This window comes from Nicotiana tabacum, chromosome 7 (genome assembly GCF_000715075.1).
Source record: "Nicotiana tabacum cultivar K326 chromosome 7, ASM71507v2, whole genome shotgun sequence".
Taxonomy (NCBI): Eukaryota; Viridiplantae; Streptophyta; class Magnoliopsida; order Solanales; family Solanaceae; genus Nicotiana; species Nicotiana tabacum.
This window is the reverse complement of record NC_134086.1, coordinates 161,579,768-161,598,163: the sequence shown is the minus strand read 5'-3', so window position 1 is coordinate 161,598,163 and position 18,396 is coordinate 161,579,768. Positions and strand designations below refer to the sequence as shown.

Genomic DNA, 18,396 nt, shown 5'->3' with positions numbered 1-18,396 from the left:
CCTACAACTTGCGAGCATCAAGATTCGGATCAAAGTCTACAAGCAGAATTAGCTGAGACCCAAGATCAAGTTGCAAAAGAATTATAGATAGGAATCTTGTAACTAGCGGTTGACAGGCATAAGTAGTTAGTTCAGTTTCAATTTCCTTTGGTTGTAATAAGGAGGTCAGTAAAGCAGTAGTGGCAACAGCAACAACAGTAACAGCAAGCATTGCAATCCCATGGTAGTCCCAGCTACCAAAATTTCCCGAACTACATTGACCTGATTCCTGTTTAGCCCAGGATATGTAGGAAACCTTTGAAGAAAAGGTTCGGTCAAATATTTTTCAAAAAAAAAATGTTTCACACGGAGTACTCGGATGGGCAAAAATCGCTCGCTTTATCTTTGCACGAAAACCCTTCGTGTCTCCGGGCAAAGAGGGGCAGCTGTAAGCACGTGATTTTTGCCCTATATGAGAATTACTCCCAAAAATAAAAAAAAATAAAATGATTTTTTCTTTGGTGTGCAATTTTGTGATATTTTGAATAATTATTTGTATTTGTCTGTGCGTGTTTATTTGCTAAATTAATAAAAATACAAAAATATGTCGCATTTTGCATATAGGATTTAATTCCATAATTGTTAATAATTAGATGTGTTTTACAAAAATTAAAAAAATTACAAAAATAGGCATCGTTTGCATTTTTAGCATTTAATGTCCAAATATACAATTTTATGCTTAATTATTATTTAATTGTGCGTTAATTGATATTGGGAGTTAATTTGCGCTTTTATGACTTAATTTAGTTCTTAATAATAGTTTAAGTATTTTTATAATTTAGTTTTAGAAAATAAAAGAAGAAAAGAGAGCGAAAATATAAAGAAAGTAGGAATTGGGCCTCTTCTTCGATTTCAAGCCACAGGCCCAAAAAATGGTCCAACCTTCCCTATGACCCAGTCCATTTCGAACTGGGTCGACCCAGTCCATAACCCAACACCCCTATTATTGTACAAACAAAATAAAACAAAAAAAAAGAGTAAGAAAACCCTAAAAATGCCTAAAGCATCCCCCCCCTATTCTCCTTCTTCTTCCTCAAAACTCCAAAGCACAACCATGGCTGCCCTTGACCCTACGGGCACTATCCTTTAGGCATCATTAGAGTATATTTGGTTTGTATTCTTCACATCATTTCCTTTTTCCCTATGAACGAGGTTTTCCCATATTCTTTGTAGAGTCAACTGCCATGAGAGATCAACTTGAGTATCAGTTGGCATTGAGGTACCTACCTTGTAATATACTAATACGTTAGGTACAAAGAGTGCTTTCTGGAAGTGTACTCCATGATTAGCACACGCCCTCATCAGTCTTGGAAGAAATAGTTGAGGATCCCTCACCGACATACAGTTGAAGAGTAAGAATTGAGTTGAACTTTTCTTGGATGCTTCATGATGGCCCATCTCTACTGAATCATGTGAAGCCCCCGATTCATTATGTCCTCGATTACTCCCATAGGAATTGTGCTTCTTGTAATCTCCTTGGATTGCCAGAGAAAACCATTTGGCACATACATCCATGCTTTCAGGGCTATGGGCACCATCGAGGTAGAACACAAGGTCCCCTGAGCCTTCACTCTCTATAAGTTGGTCAGGCACAATTTGTGCACGGCCTTGTAAAGCAGCTGTTGCTAGCCCTTTAACAAATTGCTCGGGTAGATTTGTCATCTCTTTTAGGTAATTAATTTCAACATGGCCAGTTCTCTGTAGCCAAGTAGAGCATAATGCAACAAAAAATAAAACATTTGTTTGTCATGACCAAACGACCCCAAGAACCATCAACAAACAGTTCGTCATGACCAAACGACCCCAAGAACCATAGCTACTGTTGTCCGCGTAGCTGTCTCGGCGTCGTCACTTCATCTTCTTCGTCCTTCGTCAAGCTCGAGCTTGAGCTCGACATCCATGGCTAACCCCTTCACCTCGTTCCTGCTTCTGCTTGCAACGTCCATGGCTGCTCGAGTCGGAGCTCGACGAACAACTGCTTCTATCATCGACGAGTTGCTGCCTCGTTTCGTCTTCTTCAAAGCTCAAGCATCGCCATGGCCAAGCTGCCTTCACGCCATTGACGCTGCTTCAAGCTCGAGTTTTCTGCTTGCTGCGTCGACCACCTTCCTCCTCCTCGACGAATAGCTGCTCTTCATCCAGTTCGAACCAAACAGACCCATCATGCCACTGCTGTCATTACCCTCGTCGACCATTCGTTTCCATGGCCAAACGACCTCCGTTACTGTTTCGTTCTCTTCGAGCTTGGACATCACCATGGCCAAGCTGTCTTCACACTACTGTTGCTGCCCTCATCTTCTTCGCGCGAACAAACCAAGCACACTTCCAGCTGATGTATCTTCAGACGAAGCTGCTTCCACCTTTTCGTTCGGTCGAGTTTTAGTCGAGGTCGTCGAGCATCGTTTTGAGTTCGTTCAAGTTTACAAGAAAGGTGAGTTCGTCGTTGAGTCCGGACAGATTTATTCCCATGTTTGAGGTTCGTCGAAACAGTCCATACGATCGAATTCATCGTTGCTCATCTCCGGTTAGTAGATTGTTGAGTTTTATTTTTTTTTTCGTATTTTTGTTTTGATATTTTCGAATCTAAAATCGGCAAATGTTTGTTTTGTTTATCGTTTGAATTAATTTTTAGTTCATATTCATGTGTTGTTTGTTAAATTAATTTTTCATATTTCAAATGAAAGATTAATTAATTGTTTTTCATGTTTATTTCATGTTTGTATTGTTGTTTAAGTGAATATTTGTTGGTTTAATATTTTTTAGATTCAAATTGAAATTTAATTAATTATTTCTTCAATTTGTTTCATGTTGTTATGAATTTTTCCAGAAATATTATATTGATTTAATCGTTTTAATCCGTCATGTTTGTTGTGTTAAAATAGATTCATTCATGTTCATACTTTGATTGGATGATCTTGAATCCGAATTTTGTATAGTTTGATTTCTTGTTTATCATTTATGATTATTTCTTGAATTTTTCTCATAATCTTGTTTAAGTTTAAGATAGGAATTGTTTGTTATAATGTTGTTAGAGTAGTTGATTTTAAGTTCAATATTATTGAATTTAGAAATCTAAATATACTTGTTTGTTGTTGTTGTTGAATCCGAAAATAGGATTGTTTGTTGCTAAAATATTGTTCAATCAAATTTTAGTTGTTCTTTGTTGTTCAATTTGTGTTCATATGATTTGTTGTTGAAATATTGAAGAAATCATGTTCATGTGATTTGTTGTTGAAATGTTGAAGAAATCATGTTCATGAAATTTGTTGTTTGAACATTGTTAGAAATTAATCATATTGTCTATATTTTGGTTAAGTTTGATTAATTGATGTGTTATAGCTGATGGGTAGTTTGGTAATTTATAGTACTTTCGGGGGTAAAATAGTAATTTGTAATAGGGTCGGAGGGGTAGTTTAGGAATTGTACATTTTGTAATTGTTTATATGAAGCATGGGGGACAAAATGAAATGGGGTGGGTTGTGATATAGTTGTTTAATATAAAGGGGGGACAAGACAAAATTTAGTGGGGGGAATCTTGTATTTATTTATGTTAGGCATGGGGGACAAAATATAATGGGGTGGTGTGATATATTTATTTAATGTAATGGGGATGAGTGGGAAGATAATGGGTTTGGTAGAGAAAATGGGTTGATTTTAATTGATTAAAAGATTTATGGGTTGGGGGATATATAGGGAGGTCTTGAATCAGATTTAAGGGAGAGAAAAAAAAAATTTAAGAGAGAAAATTCCGGAAAAAAAAATACTAAGACTTTAGAAAAACAAAAAGAAAAAAACATTCTGGAAATTCAAAAGAAGAAGAATATACACCTGATATATAGTCCAAATATTCTGAGATACGGATTGAGAAATTAAGGGTTAAACACTAACTAGTCTTTCAAAAATCTGAAAAGTTTCCCTTTGCTTCTGTCCGTTGGTTGTTGTTGTTTCCGGATTTTGTCTTGATTTTAAAATCTGTCACTAAGTTTCTCGTCGCTGGTTGTTACTAGTTGCTGGGATTGCTGTTGTTGTATGCTACTGAATTTCTGCTGATCTCTCACTTTTCTTTTGCTTCCAATATCAGGTACACAACTGACACGCTGATTATTGTAAACTGAAACAGGAAGCATGAATACGAAAAATGAAGAATTGAAGTTCTAAATTTATTTTGAATTATATTCTTAATTTTATTTGTATATATAAATTATTTAGCTTACAAAAATCAGAATCATGTAGCTATTTAATGTATATATAGTGGAACATCCAACGATAGCTTAACGGATGAACTATCTATATATTGCTTAAAAATAAATAAATGGTGTAGTAACTCCGTCTAAGTTAAAAATAAAACGAATAGACCATTTCGGAACTTGTAAGAAAATTGTTTAGTTAAATAATATTGGTTAATTCCAGCATATAATTGTTTTAGATTAAAATTAGATTGCCAAGTAAATAAATAAATGGTGTAGTAACTCCATCTAAGTTAAAAATCAAACGAATAGACCATTTCGGAACTTGTAAGAAAATTGTTTAGTTAAATAATATTGGTTAATTCCAACATGTAATTGTTTTAGGATTAAAATTAGATTGCCAAGTTTTTTTTAATTTGACAAACTGAGAACATGCCTAGTATAATATAATTAGGTAGTAATACGTGAGCCTGTGCCCGTATTGGCAACGGACTGCCTTGCTTGTATCATTTTTTCAGAATTTACGAATCATATTCGAAACTCAACTATAATAACTCAAGCATGTAAATAAATTAAGACCTTTTCTCTTTCATTTTTGTAGAGACAATTTTAATAGAAAATGTAGGCACTTTAGGATTATCGTGATAAAAATAAATGAGATGAGCCTCGCCAAATAAAACACACAAATTGCGGGGCCCTCGATAAATATTTAATTAAAATTACTTAGACTTCGGGATGAGCCGTTTAGCAAAATTCCACGGCCTTACCTAGAAATAATAATACGATAATTGCTTCAGGCGTGCATTTTAATAATCTTACCTTCTTAAATTCGGGTGTGCATTTATGTGACCCAAATCCAAATCTCAACGGAGTCGGAATGTATTAACAACCATGGGCGCATTGATTGTGACATGGTTCGAAATGCATTTTTACAATGTTGCAATTCCATAAAAAATAAATAATAATAAAAGCGGTTTTAAACTTAATGAAAGCACATAAGTAATAACATGTAATAAATCAGATATCTAGCCATTATAACAATTTAAGCGACCGTGCTAGAACCACGGGATTCGAGGGTGCCTAACACCTTCCCTCGGGTCAACAGAATTCCTTACTTAGAATTTCTGGATCGCAGACTTCATTTGGAAAGTCGAATATTTTCCTCGATTTGGGATTCAAGATAAACCGGTGACTTGGGACACCAAAAGCCAAACCTTTCCCAAGTGGCGACTCTGAATTAAATAAATAATCTCATTTTGACACCAAAAGTCAAGGGTTCTTAATCGCTCTAGTCAAAGTTAGACAAGATACTTACCTCTATCCACAGGTCACTCACAGCTCAATTACTGCTTTTCCTCTAGATTCCACCTCCAAACCGCTCGTATCTAGCCATAATTAACTTAATAACATCAAATATTGCTAAAGGAATCAATTTCAATACATAAATTTAGGTTTCCTAACATTTCCCCCTAAAAGTCAAAAATCGACCCCGGGCCTGCTCGGTCAAAACTCGAGGTTCGAACCAAAACTCATTCATCCATTCACCCTCGAGCCCGAATATGTAATTAGTTCTGGAATCCGACCCCAAATCGAGGTTTAAATCCCCAATTTGCAAAAACCTCCCAATTCTTCCAAAAATCCCTAATTTCTACTATGAAAGAACAAGGTTTAAGACTAGGAATCTAATGAGTGATGATGGAAATTGAAGGAAATAAGTTAAAGAGTACAAACTTATGATTTGGTGTTGAATTCCCCTTTCAAAAATCGCTCTAGGTCGAGTTCTAACGAAAGAGATATGAAATTTTGAAGAATTCCTGTTTACTGGTCTGGTTTTAATTCACTGGATAGGCTTTCTTCGCGTTCGCGAAGGGCCTGCCGCGATCGCGAAGCTACGGCTCTATTAGTCTACGCGTTCGCGAGATACTCTTCGCGTTCACGAAGGCTTACTCCCTTCTAGCCTACACGTTCGCGAGCCAATCGCGATGAGTATGGTCAGTTCCCTACCCCCAAGTCCCATTTCTTCGCGTTTGCGATAGACAGGTTGCGTTCGTGAAGGGTAATGCCCTCATTGCTTCGCGTTCGCGACCTAGTCTACGCATTCGCGTAGAGTAAAATTCTCTCCCAACCTAGTTCTCCTTCGCGATCGCGAGAGTGACTATGCGATCGTGAAGAACAACATATCAGAAACCAGATTCAGCAATTTACACCAGATTTTCCAAGTCCAAAACATCCCGTAGCCTATCCGAAACTCACCCGACCCCTCGGGACTCCAAACCAAACATGCACACAAGTCTAAAAATATCATACGGACTTGCTCGTGCGATCGAATCGCAAAAAAATACCTAGAACTACGAATTTAGTACCAAATCACATGAAATTCTTAAGAACAATTTGAAATTCCTATTTTTACAACCGAACGTCCGAATCACGTCAAATCAGTTCCGTTTCTCACCAAATTTCACAAATAAGATATAAATATTATTTTGGACATGTATCGGGCTCCGGAACTAAAATACGGGCCCAATACCAATAAGATCAAACATTAACGAGATTCTTAAAACCATTTAATTTTCAGTTTTTTAATTTTCATCAAAAATTCATATCTCAAGCTAGGGACCTCGAAATTCGATTCTGAGCATACATCAAGATCCCGTATTTCGATACGGACCCACCGGGATTGTCAAAATATGAGTCCGGATCTGTTTACTCAAAACGTTGACCAAAGTCAACTAAATCAACTTTTAAAGTCAAAAATTATTATTTTCATCAACTTTCCACATAAAAGCTTTACGGAAATACGTCCGGACTGCATACGCAAATCGAGGAGGAATAAAATGAGGTTTTAAAGGCTTCGAAACAAGGAATCGAGTTCTAAAACATAAGATGACCTTTTGGGTCATCACATTTATATAGCAAAATAATAAATATAAATGCCCTTAGGTCATTCTGCCAAATATAAATGCACTTAATGCCTGAGATATGAATGATTACGATTCACACCTCCATTAAGTACAAACAAATGAGGCCTAAATCTCCTTCTAAGACCAATAAAACGTCCCCAAGGACCTCCTGAAATTTTGCATTGTTGCGACATATAATGGTGTAAAGTTTGTGCTTCATCTGTTTCTCTATTATAGTACATGCCGTTTTTCACACCCTTTGGCCAATTTTATTGTTTGTATATTCATTGGTCATAACACTATCAGTAGGCCTTGATGTTTTCTCAAGGTTGCTTGTTCTTTCTCAAATATTACCTCTTTTTTAATTTTCAAGTGTATTATCAAGCACAAAACTTTCATAATCTGTAATGCACTTAGCATATAAGTAATACTATTGGTGGCTAAAGAGAGGTGCCAACACATCTCTTTTTAGACCATATATACTCCAATAGAGAGTAACCGCAGCTAAACCATAACTCAAAAAATGTACATTGTGCAAGAAACAGAAAGATTCAATAGTAGTAATAGCAAAAATATCAATATACGAAATTAGGCTTTCTTTATACAGATGACTTAGAGTGCATAAGACCAAGAGGAGAGCAAAAGCAATTGTCAAGAAAATTTAATTCTGAAAAAACTAACAATGGAGGAGAGGAGGAAAGGAGCGAAAGGCATCGCTGATTTTCATAACATACAATCAAATATAAATTAGCAATAGAATGCTTAAACTGAATAAGCTCAATTCAAACTAAAAAAAGGTTAAAGAAGGAATAGAAAGACACAGATGTGTTGTTTTTGAAGAGCACTATTAGGAGTTTGAATAAAATAAATCTTCAACTTCTGATTATACCAGATTTAATCCTAGTAAAATCAAGCTTTTTCCTTGCCAAGAATATGATTCAGCCTTTAGAAAAGTAACATATGGAACTTGCAGTTGATGATATTGGGTAAACTCTGTGACTTAGTGTCACGACCCTAAACCCGAACTTGGTCGTGATGACGCCTCTCGTGAAGACAAGGTCAGCCGACACATTCATTTTTAAACAGTTAAGATAATGCAAGTAAATCTTAAACACATTAACTATCCTAGATAGATAAGATGAAACAGTAAAGTTGCGAAAAATAAGCCCAACACAGTCCGATACCGGGGTGTCACCAGTCATGAGCATCTATCAATTTAATACAAGTCTGAAGAGTCTACAAAGCTACTACAGAATCACTAATAAGGGAAAGGAAATGAGATAAAGGGGGAGAAGCACGGGGTTGCGGACGCCGAGCAGCTACCTCGTAAACTCCGAAATCTGCCAGGAGCTCTCAACCCTCGCAAGCAGAATCAGCAGTGCCTGAATTTGCACACGGGGTGCAAGGAGTAAAGTGAGTACTCCAACTCAGTGAGTAATAATCATAAATAAAGACTGAGAAATATGAAATCACGTAAGGCACATTACAGGTTATAATGAAGCAGTAAAAGCCAGTAAAAACACTAAACCAAAGAAGATATGTAAAGTCATTTTAGTTCAGTTTAAACTTCATGAAATGCCTTTTTAATGATTAAGCAAGCAAATGAGAGGTAAATAGGAAAGATAAACACATAAAGGATCGCCCCTCGGGCAAAATGTCAACAAATCCGCCCCTTGGGTAATATCTTAGAAACAAAACCAGCCCCTCGGGCTATATCTCACATCACAATGGATACCCGTGCTCACTGGGGGTGTGCAGACTCCTGAAGGGGCCCCTTACGACCCAAGCGCAATATCAAGTCATCTCGTGGCATCATCACTAGGCTCTCGGCCTCATATCAACAAGTCACCTCGTGGTGTACAAATCTCAGGCCCTCGGCCTCATAATCATAATCAGTGTTTCCTCACAAACATATGCCCTTAGCCTTACTCAGTCGAATCTCACAAGCCACTCGGACAACAGTAAAAAATGATGCTCAGCCCAGAATATTATTTAAGTGTTAAAACAGAGTAGAATGTAGCATGACTGTGTTCAAGTATAAAGTCAAAACAGTAAGGAAATATAAGTAAAGATCACCTAAAGGTTCAAATAGTTGGCACAAGGCCCAAATATGGCATTCAGCGTAAAACATGATGATAGCAAATAGTTTTCAGTCAAATATGCGGTAAAATAATCATTCGGGATGGACTAAGTCACAATCCCCAACAGTGCACGACCTCACACTCGTCATCTAGCGTGTGCATCACCTCAATATAGTACAACGATGTGCAAATCCGGGGTTTCATACCCTCACGACAACATTTACAATCATTACTCACCTCAATTTGGTCCAAACTCTAGCCCGTGACGCCTTTGCCCCTCGAATCGGCCTCCACTCACGTCGAATCTATCCAAAATCAGAATCACGACGTCAAAATATGCTAAGGGAACGAAGTCCAAGCGAAAATAATCAATTTACAACATAAATCCCGAAATTACCAAAACCCGACCCCGGACCCCCATCTCGAAATTTGATAAAATTCACATCAATAGGTTCCTTATCTCCCCACGAGTTCATACATATCAAAAGTACCAAAATCCGACCACAAATGGTCCCTCAAATCCCCAAGTCTAGGTCTCCAATACCAAGCCCTAGTTTTCCCAAACTTTGATCCTTAAATTCCATTAATTATAGCTTTAATCCGTGAAATAATGCCATAGGAACGAGGTAGAAAGTACTCCAGTGCTTTGCCATAACAAAGAGGTAGAAATCAAATAAAAAAACTCCAGGAGAAACTAATTGAGTTTTTCCTGGAGTTTTTCTATTTGATTTCACGGAATAACTCGTAAGACGACTGGCCGGGTCGTCACACTAAGCAGGAGAAACTAACCACGTCCATTAATAAATAGAGCAAGCCATTTCTAAAATATAAAGAGGAAGTCATTTCTTGAAGAAAATTTACAACTTCCTTTACATCATTGTTTTAAACAAAACTTTTTAAATATATTACACAAATAACTTACGATCTTCCGGATCATAGTATCTCATCAAACTACTTTCAAGCTTTCCTTATACAACCACAGTAAGTAAATTCCCCAAATTACTCCATATAAAAGCTTTCACCAATAACAAACTGATGTAACATTATATAGGCCTAAAGGCCAAAAGAAGAATCTAAATCAATGGGGGATCAGTAAAGACAAACATTCGAGAAAGATTTGCAATCCAACATACAAAGTGAAATTAATACACATAAATTGAAGGAGAAGCGACAGCATTCGCCTAAGATTATAAATTTCCAATTTAACTGTCATTCAAGTAAAAATAAAAGTTATCAATCTACTAAATGACTATAGCTACTATTAAATCTGAGGGAAACTACTCCAGTGCTTTGCCATAACAAAGAGGTAGAAATCAAATAAAAAAACTCCAGGAAACAATTGAGAAACCGAACACAATAAGATTGATAACAAAAGAGACCCATAAATATTTAAGAAAAAAGGAATAATACCATACCAGCATATGGCATACCTTCTTTCAGGAGTACATAGATTTTCTTTTTCTCATGGTCTAGTATGGCAATTTTCTTTAATGTCCCATGATATAATATAACCTATAAGTCTAATAAAAAGAAAATACATAGATCAACAGAAAAATGAGAAATGAATAAAAGAGTCTTTGCTTTGAACTATGAAAAATTCAACAACTACTCATATTGAATTGATGTAAGAAATAACACAGTATCACGAAACTTCACTTTATGAACAATAATATTAAGATTGAGGTAAGTTCTCTTAAACATATATTACTAAATGAGAAAAATAAAAGATATAAGCTTTGAGATTTACCATACTATCTTCTACACCAAATACAATCCCACGACCATCAAGCGCGAACCTAATGTATTAACACCTTGCTATAATAGGCATACATTTTTTATAACAAAATTAAAGAGAGAATAACTCTGATGAACTCAAATTTCATATTCTCTAGGCAAAGAACTACCATATACATAGGACATACCAAATCGCATGGAATTGTTAGTTTTCAAATAAAAATTTCAAAAACAATGAATGAATTAGAACTGAATAAAACGGTCTTACCTTGTCATGGCAAATGCGTGTAAGAAATATCATTACATGAACTGAAAGGAGAAATAAGGGAGTAGTGCTTTCTCACATTGTTATACTGTTAGTGTTAAAGAAGCCAACAAAAAAATATTTGAAGCTGATTGTCACGCCCCTAAATGGTCCTCCAAATCCCCAATCAAAAGTCCAAATTTCCAAGTCATAGCTCTTCAATTTTTAGCTTAATTTCCATAATTTTCTAGGTGGAATTCACATAATAATCGAGTTTTAAGTCTAAGAATCTTACCTCCCAACGATTCTTCTTGAATTCCTCTTCAATCTCCCTCAAACATCTCCCAAAATGACCAACTATGGAGGAAATAAACTCAATCCTCGCGGACAAGACGAGTTTAAAAACATTCTACCCAGGTCTTATTTCCTTCTTCGCGAACGCGGTCAAACCCTCACGTTCGCGAAGCACAATCTTACTTTGACCAATCTTTCCTATATGCGAACGCGACATGACCATCGCGAATGCAATAGTTCCTCAACCTTACCCTTCGCGAACGCACACCCTCTCTCGCGAACGCGAAGAACAAACACGACCTTAGATCAGCTGACCAAAAAGACACTACGCGAACATGACTTACATCTCGCGAACGCGATGCACGAGCATCCAGCCCTTTCGCGAACGCGGAGCCTCCCTCACGAATGCGAAGGCTAAACTTCCACTGACCTCCACTGACTCTTCGCGAACGTGAGGGTCTACTCGTGAACGCGAAGAATAAAAGCCTGCAACAACAGAACCTGCAACTTCTGCAATTTTTCCAACTTCAAAATGATCCGATTGACCAGCCGAAACTCACCCGAGGCCCCCGGCACCTCAACCAAAGGCACCAACATGTCCTAAAACCTTATTCAAACTTGTTCCAATCACTAAAATACCTCAAACAACATCAAATCACCCAAAACACACCGGATTCAAGCCAAACTTTCTAAAATCTTCTGAATTACGCTTTTGATCAAAAACCCAACCAAATCACATCCGAATGACCTGAAATTTTGCACACACATCCCAAATGACACAACGGAACTACTGCAACTCTCGGAATTCCATTCCGACTCCTATATCAAAATCTCGTCTACCAACCGGAAATCGCTAAAATATCAACTCTGCCAATTCAAGCCTAAATATACTCCAAACCTCCAAAACCCATTCCGATCACACTCCTAAGTCATAAATCACCTCCCGAAGCTAACTGAACCATCGGAACTCACATCCGAGCTCTCTAACACATAAGTCAACATATGGTTGACCTTTCCAGCTTAAACTTCCTTAAAAGAAACTGAGTGTCTCAAACCTTACCAAAATTATTCCAGGCTCGATCCGACCAACCCGATATCACAAAATACAGATAACAAAGCATAAAGAAGCAGACATAGGGAAAACGGAGTGGTAACTCATGAGATGACTGGCCGGGTCGTCACATCCTCCCCAACTTAAACAAACGTTCGTCCGCGAACGAATCAAGAAACATACCTGAAGTCTCAAGCAGGTGAGAATACCTTCTCTACATCTCCCGCTCGGTCTCCCAGGTAGCCTCCTCCACGGGCCGACCTCTCCACTACACTTTCACTTAAACTATATTCTTTGACCTCAACTTCCGAACCTGATGACCCAAAATAGCTACTGGCTCCACATCATAGGTCAAATCATCATCCAACTGAACCGTGCTGAAATCTACAACATGAGACGGGTCTCTAATATACTTCCGGAGCATAGAAACATGAAATACTGGATGCACGCTAGACAAGCTGGGTAGCAAAGCAAGCTCATAAGCCACTTCCTCAATCCTCCGAAGCACCTCAAAAGGCCCAATGAACCGCGGACTCAATTTCCCTTTCTTTCCAAATCTAATAACACCCTTCATGGGCGAAACCTTCAACAAAACCTTCTCACCAACCATGTAGGACACATCTCGAACCTTCCTGTCCACATAACTCTTTTGCCTCGACTGCGCTGTACAAATCCTCTCTTGAATCACCTTCACCTTATCCAACGCATCCTGCACCAAATCAGTCCCCAATAGCCTAGCCTTACCGAGCTCGAACCAACCAACTGGAGATCTACACCGTCTCCCATACAAAGCCTCATATGGAGCCAGCCGAATGCTCGACTGGTAGTTGTTGTTATAAGCAAACTCTGCAAGTGGTATAAACTGATCCCATGATCCTCCGAAATCAATGGCACAAGCACGCAACATGTCCTCCAATATCTGAATAGTACGCTCCATCCGTCTGAGGATGAAAAATTGTGCTCAACTCAACCCGAGTACCCAACTCTCGCTGCACAGACCTCCAAAACTGCGAGGTAAACTGAGTGCCCCAATCTAAAATGATGGAAACTGGGACACCATGCAAATGAACAATCTCCCAGATATAGATCTCTGCCAACCTCTCTAAAGAATAGGTAGTACACACAGGAATGAAGTGCGCGGACTTGGTCAGCCGATCCACAATCACCCAAATAGCATCGAACTTCCTCAAAGTCTGTGGAAGTCCAACAACAAAGTCCATAGTGATCCTCTCCCATTTCCACTTGGGAATATCTATCTGCCGAAGCAAGCCACCCGGTCTTTGATGCTCATATTTCACCTGCTGACAATTGAGATACTGAGCAACAAATCTTACAATATCTTTCTTCATTCTTCTCCACCAGTAGTGTTGCCTCAAATCCTGATACATCTTCGCGGCACATGGAGAAATGGAATACCGCGAGCTATAGGCCTCCTCCAAAACCAACTCTCAAAGCCTGTCACACCCCCTTTTTAACAAACTCACTAACCCTCTTAAAAATAAAAGAAATTTGTAAAGCTCAAAAGGGTTTTTAATTTAAAAAAGTGACAAAACATTGTGTTTAAAAGGAAATAACTCAGAGTCGCCACCTGACATTGATTTCGGTGTGCCAGGTCACCGTTTTTTTTAAAAAAAATATATCTTTTTCCTTTAAAACACTTTAGATTCCAAAACATAAGTCCGCACCAGAGATTAGGGTAAGGGGATTCATTTGACTCGGGGAGAAGGTGTTAGGCATTCCCCGAGTCTCGTAGCTAGTACGGTTGCGTACATGATCAAGTTAGCTTTTAAAATATTCGAATTGAGGTAAAAAACACAGAAAAAGAAAAATAAACACACAAGAGGCTCGAGGTTGTCCCCACCTAGATTAAACAAAACAAGAAAATAATAATAGCCCATACTATGTTCACTCTACCATGTCCGTCACGGCCTTCAATTACATTCACTTAGGGGCATACCCCTAATAAAGAAACACAAAAATATATATACAAACTCTACGGGGCATTCCCCTGATGAATTAACTAACTAAAAGGGACGACCTTTCGCCTAGAATGAACAAATCCTAAAGAATGCCTACCCAGGTGTGGTCGTCCTAAAGCATGCTCCTAACATTCAATGAAAGAGCTAACAATAACTAAATAGAAATATTAAAGCGAGTCACATTAAACACAATTCCGTCATCTTTCAACTTTCACTTTTGTGGCCCTTTTAATTTAACTCGACTAATTAACTCAACTTCCTCCCTTAATTGATTCATGAAATAGTCCAATTCAATCACGGCAAGCAAATTAGATTCCAAACACTAATTAAGATAAATGTCACATTCCCATTAATGAATCATATACGAACTTTGATTACTTCAAAGAGAGCATCAATAGAAACATACCAACAAATAATCACATAATAGAATTAAAGGACTTAAGAAAAGAGAAAAGGGATTGGAACTCACAGAGAACAAACTTATAACGTTAACAGATAAACGTCGAGAGAATCCTACTGCTTACGCTGACTGGAAAAGTGAACTGCGCCGGCGTCCTCGACGAACCTCAACTCATTCGAACCTCTTTGGTCGACGACGGACGTTGGATCTGTTTTGGTATTTTTGAGCTGTTCTTTAGTAAATTTTCATGGAGCCTCAAAAGACGATTTCAATGGAGTTACATGGACTGGCTCTCCTCCACTTTTGTCCGTCCCCCTACTGCTCTACATGTGTGTGCGTTCCTGAGCAGTTGCTGCTCCCTCGTTTCCGGCGAGTATGCTGGTGACGGAAGTGAGACAGAAATGAGAGAGAGAGAGAGGTAGGGGTCATTTTTCGGCGAGTTTCGGGTTGAAGATGAAGAAGAAGATGAAGGAGCAGGGGTCGTTTGGCTGTGTACGGGGTGGTCGTTTGGGGTGGCTGCGAGCTTGTTGGCAATTTTGTGTTGTGAGATCAAAACTGTGAATTGTCGTGTGAGGGGGTGGCTGCTCGATGGATGGGGGCTGTTTTTTCCGGCGAGAGATCCAACGATAGAGGGTGGCTTGCGGTTAGTCCCTTTTTCAAGACTAGAAGTTGAAAACTTGGGTTAGGGTTCTATAATTGGGTATTTTATATGAAGGTGGGAAGGGGTGATAGCCATCGGAGTAGAAGGAAATAGATGGCTAGGATTAAATCTTGCACATAAATGGGCTAATGGGCTGGGAAGAATGGGTTAAGAACAATTGGGTTTAAGTTAAAAGAAATGGACTCACACCCTTGGGCCTACAAATTTTCTTGTCGGACAAAGACAAACTCAAAAATCCTACCAAAATATTAATTAAACTTAGTTAAGTAAATAAACAAAATTTTAAAATGAAACTACTTTTTTTGTATTTTCGAGTGTTATAAAAATAAAGTAAAAAGTAAAGAAAATAGGTTAAAGTCAGGATAAAATTAAGACCATGAATAAAAATATACTAATTGATCTTAAACTAAAGATAAAAATATAGAAAAGCGATAAATACGATAAATAAAACTATTTTATGTTTTTTTTATGTCTTAGGACTAAAAGTAAAAAAAAGAGATTAAAATTATATTAAAATAAAGTCAAGTAAATATTTTAAAAATATAAAAATACTAAAACTAATTTTAAAATTTGTGCGGGTCAAAAATTACGTGCTTACAACTGCCCCTCTTTGCTTGTAAACACGAAGAGTTTCCGGAGAAAAGAACAATAAGCAACGTAATTGATTTATGACCCGACGCTTATTCAAAAGAAAATAAAAATGGCTAAAAAAATTGTGACCGAGCCCTGGTATCTGAGCTGCCTACATATCCTTGGCTATAAAGGAATCAGGTCACGTGTAGTTCAGAAGTGAGAAGGATGATGGAGTACCGAGGTGGAGAGTCGAGTGAAGTGTCGTCGAGGTTCTGGTCCGTGGTTCCTGCCATTACATCAAAAATAAAAGAAAAAATTATAGCAAAGTGAAAGAAAAATACAAGATCCTATCTACTTCTTGTATTGAATCTTCCTTGAATCTCTATTTGATCTTTAACATGAGACTGAAAAGTGGACCCTGTTCTTCAGGCGGGCTCCTGATGCTTCTTAAATTTGCGAATTGAAGTAAGTTTGAAATGAATTTCCTTGTTATCCAAGTGGGTGACTGATTACTAAAACTTGAAACTGTTTTCCCTCGTTATCCAGGTGGGTGCCTGATTACCAACAACTTGAATTGTATTCCCTCGTTATCGATGTGGGCGCATGATTACCAGAAACTTGAATTGTATTCCCTCGTTATCCAGGTGGGCGCCTGATATTGCAACAAAACAGACAAAACAAAAGAAATTTTTATGCCCCAGTTTGGGATCTGGGCATATTTGTGAGTGTTAATCGGATCATGTTACCTATAGAGCTCTAAGAATTCAAAAGCTAAATCCCAATATCCAGGAGGGCCCTGAAAACATCGAATTAAACCTCCTCTAAATTAAAACTAAATTCCATTATCCAGGAGGGTCCTGAAAGCTTTAAAACTAAGTCTCATTATCCAAGAGGGTCCTGAAAAATTTAAAAACTAAATCCCATTATCCAGGAGGGCCCTGAAAATTTAAAAACCAAATCCCATTATCCGAGAGGGTCCTGACAGATTTAAATTAAATCCCATTATCCAGGAGGGTCATGAAAATTTAAAAACTAAATCCCATTATCCATGAGGGTCCTGAAAATTTAAAAACCAAATCCCATTATCCGGGAGGGTCCTTAAAGATTTAAATTAAATCCATTATTCAGGAGGGTCCTAAAAATTTAAATTAAATCCCATTATCCAGGAGGGTCCTGAAAATTTAAAAACTAAATCTCATTATCCAGGAGGGTCCTGAAAGATTTAGATTAAATCCCATTATCCAGGAGGGTCCTGAAAATTTAAAAACTAAATCTCATTATCCAGGAGGGTCCTGAGAACTTTTTAAAATTAAATCCCATTATCCAGGAGGGTCCTGAGAATTTAAAAACTAAATCCCATTATCCAGGAGGGTCCTGAGAACTTTTTAAAATTAAATCCCATTATCCAGGAGGGTCCTGAGAATTTAAAACTAAATCCTATTATCCAGGAGGGTCCTGAGAATTTAAAAAATAAATCTCATTATCCAGGAGGGTCCTGAGAACTTTTTAAAATTAAATCTCATTATCCAGGAGGGTCCTGAAAATTTAAAAACTAAATCCAATTATCCAGGAGGGTCCTGAAAATTTAAATTAAATCCCATTATCCAGGAGGGTCCTGAAAATTTAAATTAAATCACATTATCCAAGAGGGTCCTTAAAATTTAAAAACTAAATTTCATTATCCAGGAGGGTCCTAAGAACTTTTTAAAATTAAATTACATTATCCAGGAGGGTCCTGAGAATTTAAAAACTAAATCTCATTATCCAGGAGGGTCCTGAGAATTTAAAAACTAAATCCCGTTATCCAGGAGGATCCTGAAAACTTTTTAAAATTAAATCCCATTATCTAGGAGGGTCCTGAAAATTTAAATTAAATCCCATTATCCAGGAGGGTCCTGAGAACTTTTTAAAATTAAATCCCATTATACAGGAGGGTCCTAAAAATTTAAAAACTAAATTCCATTATCCAGGAGGGTCCTGAGAACTTTTTAAAATTAAATCTCATTATCCAAGAGGGTCCTGAGAATGAACTTACCTGAGCCATGCTCTCATCTTGGAGGAATCTGAACAGGATTTCTTGCTCCACGAACCATGCCTTTTTCATGGGAGGTTCCTGTGGATTAACAAATTTTCTCGCCCCTGTTTCAGACAAATAAAATCTTGTTAGTTTGAAAATGTGGTGTTTAGTTTGTGGCATCCTTGTTGAGTGTCTGCTTCCACCACTGCCATGCTTCATTCTGATTAGCTGCTTCG

General features: G+C 37.7%; 1 protein-coding gene and 1 long non-coding RNA gene across 2 annotated transcripts; both read right to left on the bottom strand.

The window, feature by feature from the left end:
- Nucleotides 1-1,125: 1,125 nt before the first annotated feature.
- LOC142162391 (folylpolyglutamate synthase-like) lies at nt 1,126-1,701 on the bottom strand. The gene has a single exon (XM_075218740.1). It carries the CDS (start codon nt 1,699-1,701, stop codon nt 1,126-1,128), a length of 576 nt encoding a protein of 191 aa, XP_075074841.1.
- A 6,534-nt stretch (nt 1,702-8,235) lies between these two features.
- On the bottom strand, nt 8,236-15,595 carry LOC142161909 (uncharacterized). The gene is made up of 3 exons (XR_012693634.1): nt 14,979-15,595; nt 9,445-9,512; nt 8,236-8,508 (listed from the first exon to the last, which is right to left on the bottom strand). It is a non-coding gene; the product is annotated as an uncharacterized LOC142161909 (long non-coding RNA).
- Nucleotides 15,596-18,396: the final 2,801 nt, after the last annotated feature.

What these genes read in the sequence shown, in the direction of transcription:
- LOC142162391 (XM_075218740.1), bottom strand. Translation starts at nt 1,701, where the DNA reads ATGACAAATCTACCCGAGCAATTTGTTAAAGGGCTAGCAACAGCTGCT.